The sequence below is a fragment of the Eubalaena glacialis genome, chromosome 13 (genome assembly GCF_028564815.1).
Source record: "Eubalaena glacialis isolate mEubGla1 chromosome 13, mEubGla1.1.hap2.+ XY, whole genome shotgun sequence".
Lineage (NCBI taxonomy): Eukaryota > Metazoa > Chordata > Mammalia > Artiodactyla > Balaenidae > Eubalaena > Eubalaena glacialis.
This window is the reverse complement of record NC_083728.1, coordinates 14745455-14761856: the sequence shown is the minus strand read 5'-3', so window position 1 is coordinate 14761856 and position 16402 is coordinate 14745455. Positions and strand designations below refer to the sequence as shown.

Here is a 16402-nt window from a genome sequence, read left to right as displayed (position 1 = left end):
ACTTATCAAACGTTTGCTAAGCATCTACTATGTGCCAGAAACTGTTCTAGGAACTGGAGTTACAACACTGGACAAAATAAAGTTTGTATTCTCATAGGTTTATTTTCTAGAGGGAGAGAAAGTTAATAAACAAGAAAATAAATAATACAGTGTCCTGACTAAATATTAAGGAGAAAAATATAGCAGGATAAGGGGATAAAAAGTAATGAGGGTGATATTTTAGACCTGATGGTCAGGGAAGCTTCTCTGGGGAGGTGACATTTGAGCAGAGACCTGAATAAGGTGAGAAACAACCATATATTGGGGAGCAAAGTGTTCTAGGTAACGGAAACAGCATGTGCAAAGGCCCTGAGGCAGGAGAGTTTGAGTATGTGGCTGGAGTAGAGCGGAGAGGGGAGAGCAGTCAGGAAGTGAGGTCAGGGAGGTCAATTCTGTGAAACCCCCAGTTCCAGAATTTAGGGCTTTGAAGCTCTTTTATGGCCACAAAGGCAAATAATCTCCAGGCCCAGGGTTGATTAACATTCTTTATTTTATAGAATTTTCAATCAGAAGTATTTGAAATCACGATTCATCTGGTTATAAGCCCCTTGGGTTTCTCTGTGAATGAATTTCTCCACAGCCCCATCCAATAGGAGTGCACGCCCCACCCCAAGGGGCTGTAACTGTGACTAAATCTTGAAGTAACCCCACGGGAAGGGCAGGGAGCCCATTCTCCCTCCTCCCCACTGCTCCCAGGGGAACATCCATGACTCACTTGTGCTGTTTCAAGAACAAGTTCAGTCCCTGGGTGCTGCTTCCCAGCCCGAGCTGCTTGGGGAACCTCATCCCTCAGAGGCGTAGGAAGTCAGGGATGTGAGCTTTCTGGGCCCCTCAGCCGGTGCCTTTTCTGATGCTGGGCTAATGCCTGGCTACTGATTCCACAGATACTTCCTGAGCGGCCGCTGGGTCCAAACTGTGCTATTCACTGGGGATGCCGAGATGTTCCTACTTGAAGCAAGGAGGGGTCAGATCCTCTAGGACAGGCCCCACCAGCCACTGGCTCAGGGGAAGTCTTAAGTTGTCCTCGTCTGTAGAAGAGGATTATGGTGTTTCCCTGCCTGAGACATTTGACCTTTTACAAGGCCCCAATTTATCTTTTGACTTTTCTCTCACCGCTGAAAAATGTGGCCTTTGCTAATCAAACATGTTTACCGCTTCGGGTCGGGGTGGGGAGGTAAAGACCAGCTCCTGGAACGAGAAGAAGCCTGCAGCCACGAAGGCCCCTGCGGGCCACGTGCGGGAGGGGCCTGGCTGGAGGGGCCATGGGTCACCTGTGAGAGGGCATGGCCCAGACTTAGCCTGACCCTGGAACTGTGGCCACACTGAATCAGACTGAACAGGAAAATCCTAATAAGCTTGGGTAGAAAGGTCTAGAACTCCCCTTGTGTGCTCGGGAGCCCGGAGAAGCAGCAAGGAGGCTTTGCACGATCTCCATGTCCTCAGGATGTCATCTGTCCCTCCCCTGTCTCCAGGGATTGAAAATACCCCTGGCTGCTGGGTATCGGCAGGGGTGATATTCGAATAACTGGCAGAGAATTGGCCCCCACCAAGCAGAGCACACACCAGCTGTGAACAGCTGGAACAGCTGGACTGGGACACAGCAGCCCCAAAGTCTCTTGAAGGAAGGTGATCCCTAAAGGCAAGATGGTCTCTCCAGATGGTAACTCGTGTAGTCAGTGAGGGATGCTAGCTGTGCTTCCCACCCTACCTATTCAAGACAAACGCCATTCCAGATTTGCTTATTGTTGCTGAAATTGGGCTTTCTTGCGTCCTAACCACAGAACAGCTCAGAGATAAAGGAGCTTGTTGCTCAGGCAGCAGATCTGGGAGGTAGCTGCACCCTGAACTGCATGACAGAGGAGAAGGTATCCTAGACAACGAGACTATGGACCCAAGTGGACCACTGGAAGTCACCCTTGCTTGCTGCGTACTGGATCACAGAGAAGAATTGCTTGATCATCCTGTAGGGTCCTGGCAGCAGATGATGGCAAGACCTTCTGGGAGGGCCCAGCCCAAAGAGAGTACCTGAGGGGGACTCAGAGGGTCTGAAATGTGTCATTGGCCAAGGTGGATGGCAGTGCTGTGACATTGGTTAGGTGGATGTTGGCCCAGTCCGGGAAGGTGCCCAGCTGGAAGATGGTCTGTGCCCAAGTATTCATGGCCAAGCTGAGCAGCAGGACGCCCATCACGTTCATCAGGAGTCCTGTCCGCGCCTGCAACGGAGCCCAGAGTGAGGGAGGGGTCTGCCTGAGGCCCATTATACAGATGGAAAAGCCCAGGCTCAGAGTCAGAAAGTCCTTCCCCCAAGATTACACAGCTGGGAAGTGATGGAGCCAGACACAAACCCAGGTTGGTTGATACCCAAGACCCTTCCATCTTTACACACCTTAGGCTGACCCTCAAGGAGCTGAAAATGTCCCCATTCACTGAGTGGTTTCTAGGTGCCAGGCACTGTGCCATGCAGTTGTCACAGAGCTATGTAATGTACCCTGAAGGCAACCCTGTGAGGGTTGTTATCATCATCATCATCATCATTATTCCCATTTTACAGAAGAGGAAAATGAGGCTCAGAGAATTTGGCTCACCCAGGATCACACAAACTGCAAATAATCTGCTTTGATCAGTAAACATACCCTCTGCTTTTCATTTACTGTCTCCCTCATAGAAGGCAACCTCCTTAGAGGCAGGCCTGTGTCTCCCCTACGCTGCTCATCCCCCTGCCCAGAACATGGAATGTGCTCAGCAAATATCTGTGCAGTGAATGAACCCACGGTGGATGAACGTCTGTCTGCCTGGGTCCCTGCTGTCTCTTTGCTCTGTGATCTCTTTCTCCCTTTCACTGTCTCCATTTGTCCTGCTGGGGTCTCTGTGCCTGGAGAGCCTGCGTGGGTTGAGGACTGGTTAAGCAGATTCCCCCTTCTCAGCTGCACCAGCTTAGGACCCCGAAGCTTAGGTCCCTGAGCACCCACGGTGCGGACACCCCAGGCAGCCAGTGGAGGGGGAAAGGCGGCAGGAAGCAGGCAGAGGAGGGGGCAGGAGCCGGTTCAGCAGGGGAGCCTGGGGGAGAGCCCTGCTGAAAGCTGGAGTTCCCCCGCCACTGCCACGACCCTCGGCCTCTGTCTCCTCTCCAGCAGGCTGGGCACCGAGGCCCGGCCCTAAGTCCCAGGTGTGGTCCGCTGCTCCTCTCCTAGAGACGCCGCCACCGGGCACAGAGCGCTTGGCCAAACAAGTCAGAAGACAGGGCGGTGCCCGGAGAGAGGGGAAGCCCCTCGTCTCTGAAGCAAACTTTGGAAAGTAGTCGCTGAGGCAGTGCTTCCCGAAGTTGCCTAAGCATACGAATCATCTCAGAGTGTTTGCTAAAAGGTATATTTCTGGTCCCACTCGGAAGGACCTATTCAGAAATTGCGGGATGTTGGGGGAAGCACAAGTCCTGCCTTGATGCCTTGCCCACCCCTGGCGTCCACCCACCTCCCCGGACCTCTGCTAGAAAATGCCCAGACTCACCATGTCTTTGACCAGCAAGTGTCCAGAGGCGAAGGCGATTGAGTTGGGGGGTGTCGAGACTGGGAGCATGAAGGCATAGGAGCAGCCGACTGTGCCGGGGATCATCAAGTAGAGGGGGTGCACCCTCAGACGGATGGCCTGGGCCCAGCAGGGGCGGGAGAGACCGAGACCGAGAAATACAGAGAAACCACACGGGAGGTGGAGACAGGTGGAGAGACAGAGATGCATGGAGAGAGATTGGCGAGTGAGAGAAACAAACGGGAAGACGGATTTAAAGACACACAGAGAGAAATGCGGCCAGAACGGACACACAGGCAGAAACAGAGACAGACAGACAAGAAGAGAACCAGACCAAGGGAGATACGGAGAGAACATTCCTAGGTTAGCGACATTCCAAGCACATGCAGGTTCATCAGGGAGGATGGGCTGGGGAGATTATTTGAGAACACTCCCTTTTCCAACTTGAGTGCGTATCAGAATCACCTGGAGGGCTTGTTAAAACCCAGAGCGCTCGCCCCGCCTCCTGCAGAGTTGCTGAGTCAGCAGGTCTGGGGCAGGGGGGGCCCCAAGAATCTGCATCTCTAACAAGCCCCCAGGTGACGCTAAGGCTTCTGATCCAGGGACCACATCTTGAGAATCACGGCTCTAAAAAACCTCAAGTCCCCTGCCTGGTCCTTCTCTCAGCCTAACAATCCAAACAGCTGGCCGCTGGGTACCTTTTGTTGGGGCCTCACTGGATTTCAGAGATAAAGAGAGCTCAAGGTAGCATCCGTCGGCACTCATTTCCAAATTTCTAAGACCGTGTGGATCAAAGGTGTCTGTGGGTTGGCCTCAGTTAGCAGACCACCGGTTCATCACCTCCCCCAAATGACGTGTCCTCCTGTAACTCATGTTGATCACTTCGCCAGCATTTTATTTAAGATAAGGATTTCTGGCCCCTCTAGGGAATTTTTGTAAACCAAAGCATACACATTTTCTCAAAAAGCACTAAGATCACCCCCTTGCATGTAAAATGTTTTGATTTTGATGATAAGCAACGTTTAGAAGAATAAATCATTTGCTAGTATCTTCTTCAGCAAAAGCTGCCCCTGCAGACCTGATTGGGTCTGCTCTCCCTCCTCTCCCCCAGAGCACCCCCATCTCTCTCAATTGTCAGGTCCATCAGATCCTGGGGAAGGGTGTGATTAAATCCAATCACACTTAGCAAGGCTATGGGGACCCCTACCCCACGCTGCTGGTGGGAGTGGAAATGGCACGCCCACACTTGGGAGGGCAATTGGTCCATCTCTTACAAAATTGTAAATGCACATGCTCTTTCACCCAGGGATCTCAGCTCTGGAGATCTAGATGTATCTACATATAAAAAGGTGCTCAGACAAGCAGAGGCCAAGGCAGCATTGTTGGGAAATAGCAGAGGCTGGAAACAACCTCTGTGTTCATCAGTAGAAGATTGCTTAAATAAAATCAACAACTATGGATTCATAATGGAATATTCTCCAGTCACTGAGAAAGAATAAAGTGTATCTGTGTGTGCTAATAGTGTGATATCCATTATAAATTGATGCATAAATAAACAAAAAGCAAAAAGTGATTCAGATAGTGTGCCTGGTATATCACTGTTTACATACAAAGCATATACCTGGCAACACTGATTTAATTTTATCATTTTGGTCTATATTGAGATAATCATATGGTTTGGTCTTTAGTCTATTTAAATATAAAACTATACTGATAGTTTCTGTTAATCAGTTTTGAAATTTCTAGTAGAATTCATACGATCTTGGATCCATTTTGTTATTCGCATCTTTGTTTACATGTGACATTGAGTTATAACTTTCTTTTCCTTTGCTCTCCTTCTGTTTTTGGTGTCAGGGTTTTGCTAACCTTGTACCTTGATTGAACAGCTTTCTCGATCTTGCTGTGCTCTGGAACACTTGGGGTAAGTGGGGACTATCTGTTCCTCGAAGGTTTGCTAGCTCTCACCTCAGACATCCCTCTGGGGCTAGTGATTTTTAGAGCAGTGATTCTCCACCGGGGATAATTCTGTCTCCCCAGGAGACATTTGGCAATGTCTAGAGACATTTTGGATTGTCACAATTTAGGGGGGATGCCTTTGGTATCCAGTAGGTAGAGAACAGGGATGCTGCTAAACATCCTACAATTCACAGGACAGCTTCACATAACAGAATTCTCCTGCCCAAAATGTCAATAGTGCTGAGAAACCCTGCTTTAGAGGGAGGCTAGAGCTTTGCCTACCATTAGAATTTCTTCTAAGGTTATTTGTCCACTCAGATTTTCTACTTCTTCTTAATCCATATTTGGCAATTCCTATTTTCCTAGAAAACTCTCCATGTCAGCATGGGTTACTTTTCCCAAAGGAGGGAATTTGGGGCATTTGGAAAATACTTACTCTGTTTATGCATTTCTTAAAGAAAAAAACAGTATTCTTTTTTAAAAAAATATCATGGTTCTGACACTATCATGCATTTTGGACGACAGCAATGACCAACTGTGGCTCCTGGTGGAGCTCCCAGGAGCGAGGAAGAGATTTCTGAACGTGTGTTGGGGAGAGGTGTTTCCCTCCCGCCCCAGGACCCTATATGGACCCTCACCAGCTCCGCCAGGACAGGCAGAAAGATGATGATAGTGGCCGTGTTGCTGGCAAACTCCGTGAAGAAGGCGACAACCACAGTGATGAGCAGCACGGCCAGCACGGGTGGCACCTTCTCCAGGGGGTGCAGCTGCCCGCCAATCCACGCGGACAGCCCCGACTCCTGCAGAGGGGAGGAAGCAAGGACACCTCTTCACCCCCCAGCCCTCCAACAGCTGCGCCTCCCCGAGCCTGGGCCAAGGGGGGAGGGTTAGGGTTGGCCACAGCGCTGACAACTACACCCTTTCACATACGGGTTGACTGAGGTTCAGAGAGGGTAAGTCACCTGCGCAAGGTCACATATTCCAGCCTGGACTTCAGTCAGCTTCTGTGCTTCCTGAGCTGCTCTGTACTCCATATTCTGCAGGCCCAGGGCCCAAACCCCTGGATCCTCAAATAATCCATTTGGTTCTCCAAATAATCCATTTGGTTGTGGGACCCCTAAACTTGACTGGGAGAGGGGAACTGGACCCTCCATGCTAAATCTTCTCATTCCTCCAGTGATGGTTATTAATTACAAAAATATTAACACATTTATACAAAATATCATGATTAATTTTATAATTATTATGTATTAATACATACCAAATATATAATATATACAAGCTATTATATATATCATATATAATAGGAAACGTGTCAGAGTATATCAAATACAACACAGTGAATAGGATTATCAATAATAAAGATATTTATAATGAGTATTACAGTGGTGGTACCACAAACACTAACATTATTAACATATTATTCATTAGCATAAGAATCACCATTATTGAGGCTTTACAGGGTGCCAGGCACCTGCCTGCATTACCTCCCTGACTCTTCCCAACCATCCAGCAAGGTAAGCATTCCTCCCTGTGTTACAGTGAAGGAACCCTAACTTGGCAAAGTTTTTGTGACTTGCTCAAGGTCCCCAAAATAGTGACTAAGATGTATTTCGCACTCAGGGCCACGTACGTCAGTAAACTAACATTCTCCTGCAAAGTTCCTTGTCACTGGGCACCCTCCACTGGATACACCAGACTGTCACTGCACCTCTTAATGAAGGGCAGTGCCCAGAGCGGACCACTGCCCTCCAGGACAGAGAAAAGACAAGGTAGACTGTCTCTTCCCTGGCTCCAGACTACACCTGCCATCAACGCTGCAGAATTACCTCCGAGCTCTCTCTCTCTGCTGAGTTCTCCAGGAATTACTGTACTTACGAGTATTTAATAATGATACTCTCCCCCACCTCTGTCCTCACCACTTCAAATGTATCGCTAACAACCCGGAATCCAATGCACCTTCATTAAGACCACAAAGAGGAAAAACTGATGTAAAATTGTGCTCGATGCTACCCCCTGGTGGTGCCACGCAGCAATATCTCATTAAAGCTGCAAGGGCGCTGCCTAGGTCGTTTTCTTAACAAAGATAACAAAGCTGTAGGTTTAGGAGCTGATCAAGGGCAGAGTTGGATTAGACCCCTAACGTTTAGAATCAAGTGTCTGTCTACCATAGCCCTTTTATGGTAGACATACACTTGTATGTCTACGCAGTATCTTTTGGTACCAACAAACTTCGGTTTATCAGAGAAAATTTATGCTCTTTTGTGTTTAATAGAAAATTTGCTGCTTATTCCAGAACTTAAACTTTCATAGTGGATTCTAGAATACAGTATTCTGTTTTTACATAAATAAAATAATAGATTTGTCTCTACAATATGACTTAAAAGTTACCTTCAAGGAATGAATAATACACGCTTAGTTTTCCCTAGAAGAGACCTTATAAAATTAAGGTGCTTCTTTCATATCTGCACTGTTTGATAGCTTAGAAATTATAGTATATGGCAGAGTCGAGCCCCAGCCCCTCCTCTGGCCCAGGGAACGCTGCAGGGAAAAATGGGTCCACTAGTTTTTCCCAGAGGCCACAGCTCTGGCAAAGAGACCGACAGTAGTGTGTGCAATTAAATGGAGAGCGGCTGGAGAGAGGGAATATTAATGACTTGGATGAATGAGGAGCCAAGAGCTTCCCTGTAGCCGGGCCTCTGGGTGCCAGGCTTCCAGCCAACGTCCCAGCAGCCACTCAGGGCCCTGGCTCAGCTTCCGTAGCCAGAGGGAGGTCTGGCAGCTTCCAGAGAGAGGAGACCCCCAGCTGCTCTCAAGGGGACTTGAACGGGCTTCACCTGCCCTTTCCCATTCCCTTAGAATCAGAAGCTCTGTTTCCTTGGAAACACACAGCCACATGGTTTTCCCAGGGACTCCAGGACCAACAACGGGCAAGGTCAGAGGCAGCATGCCCAGGGGGTGAGGACAAGGGCTCTGGAATCAGATTAAGTTTGTCCCCCCACCTTAATCCATTCTAGCTGTGTCATCCTGGGCAAGTAACTTAACCTCTCTGTGCCTCATTTCCTTTTCTGTAAACTGAGATGTACCAGTCCCTGTCCCAGAGGGTTATTGTTGGGAGAAAAGGAGCTAATCTGTAAAGCACTTAGAAAAGTGCTTGGGCACCAGGCAAGTGCCCAAAACATGCCAGCTGCCATTAGTGGCATCAAGTCACGAGATGTCAGAGGGGGTGGAACACTCAGAAATTGCCCCGTGCTGTGGTTGTCAAACTGTGCTCCTTATAGCCCCCACAGATGCCAAGAGGTACCTGAGGCCACATCGCAGGATGGGAGGGGGAGGCTGAGCTGGCCCCCTCTTCCTCCTCCTTTCCCAGTTCCATGAGGTCCTCTCTCCCTGATCTCTCTGACATATAGTAGGGTCAGATCTTAAAGGAGGGTGTTATGGTAGAAGTGGCATGTTTAAAGTTAAAATCTCTGGGACTTCCTTGGTGGCGCAGTGGATAAGAATCCGCCTGCCAATGCAGGGGACACGGGTTCGATCCCTGGTCCGGGAAGATCCCACATGCTGCGGAGCAACTAAGTCCGTGCGCCACAACTACTGAGCCTGCACTCTAGAGCCGCCAGCCACAACTACTGAGCCTGCGATCTAGAGCCTGTGAGCCATGACTACTGAGCCCGCGTGCCTAGAGCCCATGCTCCGCAACAAGAGAAGCCACCGCAATGAGAAGCCCGCGCACCGCAACGAAGAGTAGCCCCCGCTCGCCGCAACTAGAGAAAGCCCGCGCGCAGCAATGAAGACCCAACGCAGCCATAAATAAATAATAAATAAATAATTTTTTTTTAAAAAGTTGAAATCTCAATAGAAAACCCTTGAAAATCTCTTTAAAAGCCTCATAAAACACAATAGGCTCAGCTGTGTGTGTACAACTCTGTATAAGAATTCTTAGGTAGACAGAGCCAGTCAATTTGATTAAAGGAAAGGAGGAAGACTTTACGCACATGTGTGAACATTCAAACCATTGTAATACTTACAAGCTGTGTGGCATTGGGCAAATTAATGAACGTCTCTGTTCCTTGATTTCTTCAAGGGGTTGTGGTGAGGCTTAAATGAGTACAGGTAAAAACAATTCCTCTATATAGTAAGTACTGAACAGGGCTTATTATTATTTATTTAACTTAACAAACACTTAATATAGTGCTCACTCTGTGCTGGGCACTCTTCTAAGTATTTTGCTAATGTTAACTTATTAATCTTCGAAACAACTCCGTGAAGTAAGTAGTATAATTATCTATATTTTATGGTTGAAGAAACTGAGGCACAAAGAGGTTGTGATTTGCCCAGATAAGTCAAATAAGTTTGGAATTTTGAGCCCAGGATCTGGCTCTTACTTCATCAGTCTACCTCATCAATAAAATAACAACAACAGCAACAATAATAATAATAAGATAACTCTCCAGCAGGAAATGAGGGATTCAGGAGAATACACACGTTTCTACTTGCCTATAGGGTCTGTTCCACCCTGATTTAATACCAAGCTTGTATCACTGAATATACTTGTAGATAAGTTTATTGTGGGTAGAGATTAAAAGAGATATAAATGAAGGTGTCAGAATAAGACCTTTTTCTATGAGACAGTAAAATTATAATAACAAGAAAAGTGGTGAGGTTGACATAGGCTGCTGGTTTTAGCACCTGGTCTGTATCAGCCCTCTGCTAGGTACTTGCCATCCATCATGTCATCAGTCCTCAAAACAGCCCATGTTGTAGGTCTTGTCCAACAACTATTTATTAAACGATCATGTTATGTACCAGGACTTTTCTAGATGCTTAGAACAGCAATAGATAAGACAGGTACGGTCCCTGCCCTTGTGGAGCTTACATTCTAGTAACAGAGATACCAATAGACAAACAAACAAATGAACAGGATAACTTGGGGGGTAGGTATGGTGTAAAGGAAATAAGTGGGGTGATAAGAGGGAGAGTGACTGTGAAGGGCGGATGCTACTTTAGACAGGGTGGTCAGGGATGGTCTCTCTGAGGACGTGACCTTGGAGCCGACACCTGAGGGTAAGGACTCAGAGATCTCAGGCAAGAGTATTCGGCAGAGAGAAAGCAGATGCAAAGGTCCTGGGGTGCAAATGAGTCATGTGGTTGAGGAACATTAAGGGGTCAGTGGGACTGGAGGGGAGCCCATGAGGGGATACAGGTAAGAGCTGACATCAGGAAGGTAGGCAGGGGCTGTCGTGTGTAGGCCAAGGCAAGCCACCAGACTGGAGTCTAATTATATGGGCAGTTTTGCAGCGGGAGAAACCTGCAGTGAGGACATCAAGTGGTCAAGCTCAGAGCAAGCACTGGGATCTGCTTCCAGCCCTTCAGAACCAGCAGGTGGGAGTCCAGTCCCAGTGCAAAGGCCTCTAAGCCCCAGGAGGCCTGGCTGTGACCTGGCGAGGGCACTGGGCAGGGCTAGGAAGCAGGACACGCCATGAGCACTCTGGTCCTTCCTACAGCAGGCCGCCTGTGGCGGGGGATGGTACGAGCAGGGGTTGGGGGAGGGAGCAGCTGTCACACAAAGTCCTTTTAGAACAGAAACCACGGCCAGCTGCCCAAGGCTGGGCCAGGAGCCAGACTGGCCTCCCGGCATGCTCAGCGGTCCTGCAGCCAGGCCCATTGAGAGCCAGGCTTTGTCCACCACTCCCTGAGCCTGGAGAAGCCTTTGGGGTGCAGGTCAGGCTCAGGGTGAGGCGAGGTTCATATCATCTCGATAAATGGCATCATTTCCACCGAGTTACTCAGGGCAAGAAGCTCCCCTTTTCCATAATATCTAATCATAATAAACAACTATGTTTGGCTATGTTCTAAGTTCTCCACATGTATTAATTCACTTAATAAGTGTAACAACTCTATGAGATGGGCACCATTATTATGCCCATTTTACAGATTAGGAAATGGAGGCACACAGCTCAGAGGTGAAAGATCGACTCCAACCCAGATGGTCTGGGTCCACTGCCCATGCTTTCTACCATTGCATTGCATGGCCTCCTCAAGGCCATGGCTAACATGCCACTTCCTCCCAGAAGCCTTCCCTGATACATCCCCAGTAGGAGGCAATAGTGAGAATAGTGAGAAGAGTAAGACAGATGCAAGTTCAAAGCCCAGCTCTGTTACCTATGAGCTGTGTTCCCTAGCCTGAGTCACTTAACCTCTCTGGTCCTCAGGATTCCTAAAATGGAGACAAAAACAGTACTTTTGCTCATCCATCCTTTTGTTCCTTTTGAAGTCTGTACCTTTGTATGTGTCATTTATTGAAAAAAATGAACAAAATAAAAACACATTTCACAAAAAAAGAGTAGCTATGTAGAGAAGCTGGATGTGCCCCCCAGTCCCCCTTCAGTGCGGCCTTGGTGTGGGGTCCATAGCGTGATGGTTCCACTCTCGGGACTCTGAAGGCCTTTTGCCCCAGCGCAGGGAGTACGGGCAGCAGACAGCCTTCACTGTCAGCCCCTGAGGGACCATCTCAGCCAGGGGAGTTGTCCTGCCCGAGGTTATACCACTCCTCGGGCGGAGTCTCCTCACCTCTCCTGCTTCCTTCCCTCCCTTCCAGAGGGCACAGCCTAATGCCTGCTCACTAATCCCCGCCTCAGAGTCAGGCTCCTGGAAGCTGCACCCGCAATCACCATGGAGTGAGTGTTTCAAGAGAACACAAGGGGAGCTCTTGGCTCCTATTAGCGGTGTATCCCTTCATTTACTCTCTTCTTTAATTACTCCCAACAACCCCATAGAGTAAGAACTTTGAGCCCATTCATAGCTGAGAAAACTGGTGCCCAGAGGGGTTAAGGAACTTGCCTAAAGGGCCCCAGCAAGGAGTAGGATAGCTCGGATTTGAATCCAGGTACTCAGATCCCCAAGCCTGGGCTTCCGTAACACTATTTGAAACTGATTATTAAAACTGAATTTTATAATGCCATTTGCAGCAACATGGATGGACCTAGAGATTATCATGCTAAGTGAAGGAAGTCAGAAAGAGAAAGACAGATACCATATGATATCACTTATATGTGGAATCTAAATCATGACACAAATGAACTTATTTACAAAACAGAAACAGACTCACAGACATAGAGAACAGACTTGTTGGCAAGGGGGAGAGGGGTGGTGGAGGGATGGATTGGGAGGTTAGGATTAGAAGATGCATATTATTCTATAGAGAATGGATAAACAACAAGGTCCTACTGTATAGCATAGGGAACTATATTCAATATCCAGTAATAAACCATAATGGAAAAGAATTTGAAAATGAATGTGTATATATATATATAAAACAATCAATTTGCTGTACAGCAGAAATTAACACAGCATTGTAAATCAACTTTACTTCAATAAAATAAATTTTTTAAAAAACTGAATTTTCTTTTCTTTTTTTTTGTATTTTATTTATTTATTTTTATACAGCAGGTTCTTATTAGTTATCTATTTTATACATATTAGTGTATATATGTCAATCCCAATCTCCCAATTCATCCCACCACTCCCACCCTCCCACCCCACTTCCCGCCCTTGGTGTCCATACGTTTGTTCTCTACATCTGTGTCTCTATTTCTGCCTTGCAAACACAAAACTGAATTTTAAAAAGTAATTTCAGGTTTCCTTTACCTTAATTTCCCATTGACCCTTAATTGGCTGTGGCCTTGAGTACCTCGGCTTACATGGAGACATTTAGGGGTGGGGTGGGGCCCAGCTTCATGAGCTGTGGATTCAAATCCCAGCTCTGCCTTCTGGCTGCACAAAGGTAGGCAACTTGTTTAGCCTCGAGTTGCCTCCATTTCCTCATCTTGGAAATGAGGACAGCAACAGTATCTACTTCAACTGTGTCTTTGAAGATTAACAGAGTCAGCATTCGCAAAGTGCTTCCCGAGGTGCCCGGCACTTGGGAAGTTCTCAAGAGTGAGCCGTTAGGAGGCTGGACTCTGAAATCAGACAGACTGGAGTTCGAACCCCACCCCTTAAGCAGAGGGCAACTGTATCACTTTAAGAGAATTGCTTCATTTTTCCAGGCCTCGGTTTTTCTACCAGGAAAATGGGTATAAAAATATTCCCGGGACTTCCCTGGTGGCACAGTGGTTAAGAATCCGCCTGCCAGTGCAGGGGACACGGGCTCGAGCCCTGGTCCAGGAAGATCCCACATGCTGCAGAGCAACTAAGCCTGTGCGCCACAACTACTGAGCCTGCACTCTAGAGCCCATGAGCCACAACTACTGAAGCCCGCGCACCTAGATCCCGTGCTCCGCAACAAGAGAAGCCACCGTGATGAGAAGCCCGCACACCGCAACAAAGAGTAGCCCCCGCTCACGGCAACTAGAGAAAGCCCGTGTGCAGCAACAAAGACCCAACCCAGCCAAAAATTAAAAAAATTAAAAAAAAAATATTCCCTAACCCTGAGAGCCAGTGTGAAGATTCAATGAGATAATATGTTATGACACATGTTGGACACTGAAGCTGCACTTCCTCTGAGCAGGGCTGGCTGTGCTGAGACCGCATGCCTCCAGAGATTCTGCTCTGTCAGTGCCTCACTCGCCTCAGTCTAGTCCCGGCTCTGCCTCTGTGCTCACAGAGCCCTCTAGAATAACATTAATAGTAACACAACACCTAACATAGGGGTCAAGAGCATAGGCTCTAGAGCCAAACTACCTGGATTCTAATCCTGAGTACATAGCTGTGTGGCCTCAGGCAAGTTACTTTACCTCCCTGTGCCTCAGTTTCCTAATCTGTAGAATGGGGATAACGATGGCATCTATCTCATAGGCTTGCTGGGAAGTTTAAATGTGATATGTGTAAAGCACGTTGAACAGTGCCTGGTACAGGGTGAGCCCGCTAGGGTGTTACTCTTCTGTGCTCACAGGACCCTCTAGTCATGATATTAGTAGTAGTACTAGTGTAATGCTCACTGCAAGCTCCTTGCGATTCTCCATCGTACCTTTTTCCTCTCTTTCTGGGCAGCGCCAGGCACAGTATGGAGCTGTGAGGTGTCCACGCTGATGACCCTCATGTGGCAGATGGGGAATCTGTGGTGCCCGCGGGGCCCGTGTAGTCTGCTCCCTCTGCGGCTGCCCCGGGAACTGGCGCTCACCTCCCCAGGCTGCAGCCCACCTGCTGCTCTTACCTCACAGCCTTTGGCCATGGCGAAGCCCCCTCCCAGGAGAAGGATGATGTTCCAGGGCACCGTGTCCTGAGCCTTCTTCCACGTCAGCAAGGGCTCTGTCTCTGTGTTGGGAGCTGGGCAGAGAGAAGGCACTTAGCCTGGGAGGGGACACCCTTCCCCCCCGGGCAGGGAGGGGACCCAACACACATTCAGGTCAGCCGGAGGAGGGGATACCGGCCCCAGCAGCCCCATCTTGGTGGGGACACTCAGGGGTCCCCAGGAAGCCACAATCTGGCTCCAGCGTTCGATTTGGGGCGTCTGCTCTACTCAGAATGCAGCTTGAGAATCTCCTGGAACTGGGCAGTCCACACGCAGAACATCCTTTAAATCTCGTAACAGCCCTTCTGGGTAAGTACTACTTTCACTCTCATTTACAAGAGAAAAGGACCTCTTTGTAACTGAAGGTGTACAGAGAGGGAAAAAAAGAGGAAGGAAATGCAGAAGAATAGAAACCAAGGGAATGTTTGGTCCACGGAAGTACATGATGATTTGTATTTCTTCAAAAGCAGCCATGTCTGCAGTAGTTAGAACAAGGGGTTGGCAAATGTCTTCTGTAGCGAGTTGGAGAGTGACTAATTTAGGCTTTGCGGGCCTCTGTTGCAGCAAGGCTGCCACGGTAGCATGAAAGCGCCACAGACAAAATGGACACACATGGGTGTGGCAGTGTTTCCATGAAATTCTATTTACAGAGTGGGTGGCAGCCCGATTTGGCCCACGGGCTATAGTTTGTCATCCCTGTATTGAGAGCATCCTCCTGGACCCTGGCTCACTGTGTGCCCTTGAAATGTGACCTTGCCTCTAAGCCCCCATATCCTCAGCCAATACCTGACACTATAATAGTACCTGGGGGTTCTTGTGGGCACTGATGAAGCAACGAGGGAGCTGTGAGTGGAGGGACGTTTCTGTTTAGTTTGCAGCCGTATCCCAGTGTCCCTGCCTGACACCTGGAAGTCACTCCATAAGTACTTGTCGAATAATATATTCAACACACACAGCCCAGTGCCTGGTGCCGAATAAGCACTCCTGAGCTGGCACTCTTCACTGTGGGCTGCCAGCGGCCTCTCTGGAGGAGGATGGGTCTGGCCCATTCACAGCAGTTCACCCTCTGTCAGGACAGTTCCTGGTTAAGTACCCATTGATATTTTGTTTCCCCTTTTCAGTGTTCTTCAAAATTTTACACCGTGGTTTTCTACAACAAAAGTTAATAATTGGATAATAAAGACAATCAAAGCTACTTAATAAAGGCCCTCCCCTAGATAATTTGCAGCCCTTGGGTGTACCCACGTGGTTCTGACATCACACACCGCCAGGGGATTCTCGGGCCAAACACAAAGTATGATTTAAGTGCAGAACTAGAAGAGGCAGCTGGAGATGCCAGGAGGCCCAGCCCTCTGCCTTCAGGCGATAAAATAGCATTTCATTAAAGAGACAGCCAAGGTCTGAAAAAGTAAAGTGACTCACTTTACAGGGTCGGATAGGGGAGGCAGAAGGCCCTGAGCTGAGTTTAATATAACACAGGTTAAGTGAGTTAAGTGGTGAGCGCTTATAAGACTGCTCACCATATGGTAATGGCAATTAATGTTAGCTGTTATTGCCTTTATTATTTTCCCATCCAACCATGCCCTTGCCACTATTTCTCATAAGTGCAGCCTCTAACTGTCTAAATTTCTCACTTCCACATTATGCCAGCTG

General features: G+C 48.2%; 1 protein-coding gene across 3 annotated transcripts in view; it reads right to left on the bottom strand.

Annotated features, from left to right (window-relative positions):
- Positions 1–510: 510 nt before the first annotated feature.
- The window catches only part of SLC13A3 (solute carrier family 13 member 3), a 76323-nt gene continuing 60431 nt past the window's right edge, over positions 511–16402 (bottom strand). For all 3 annotated transcript variants that reach the window (XM_061208458.1, XM_061208459.1, XM_061208460.1), the window contains exons 10-13: positions 14672–14784; positions 6156–6317; positions 3544–3681; positions 511–2252 (exon numbers count right to left, since the gene is read on the bottom strand). In XM_061208458.1, the coding sequence (XP_061064441.1) occupies positions 2076–2252; positions 3544–3681; positions 6156–6317; positions 14672–14784 (590 nt within the window). In that variant the 3' untranslated portion in view covers positions 511–2075. The remainder of the gene's footprint in view (positions 2253–3543; positions 3682–6155; positions 6318–14671; positions 14785–16402) is intronic.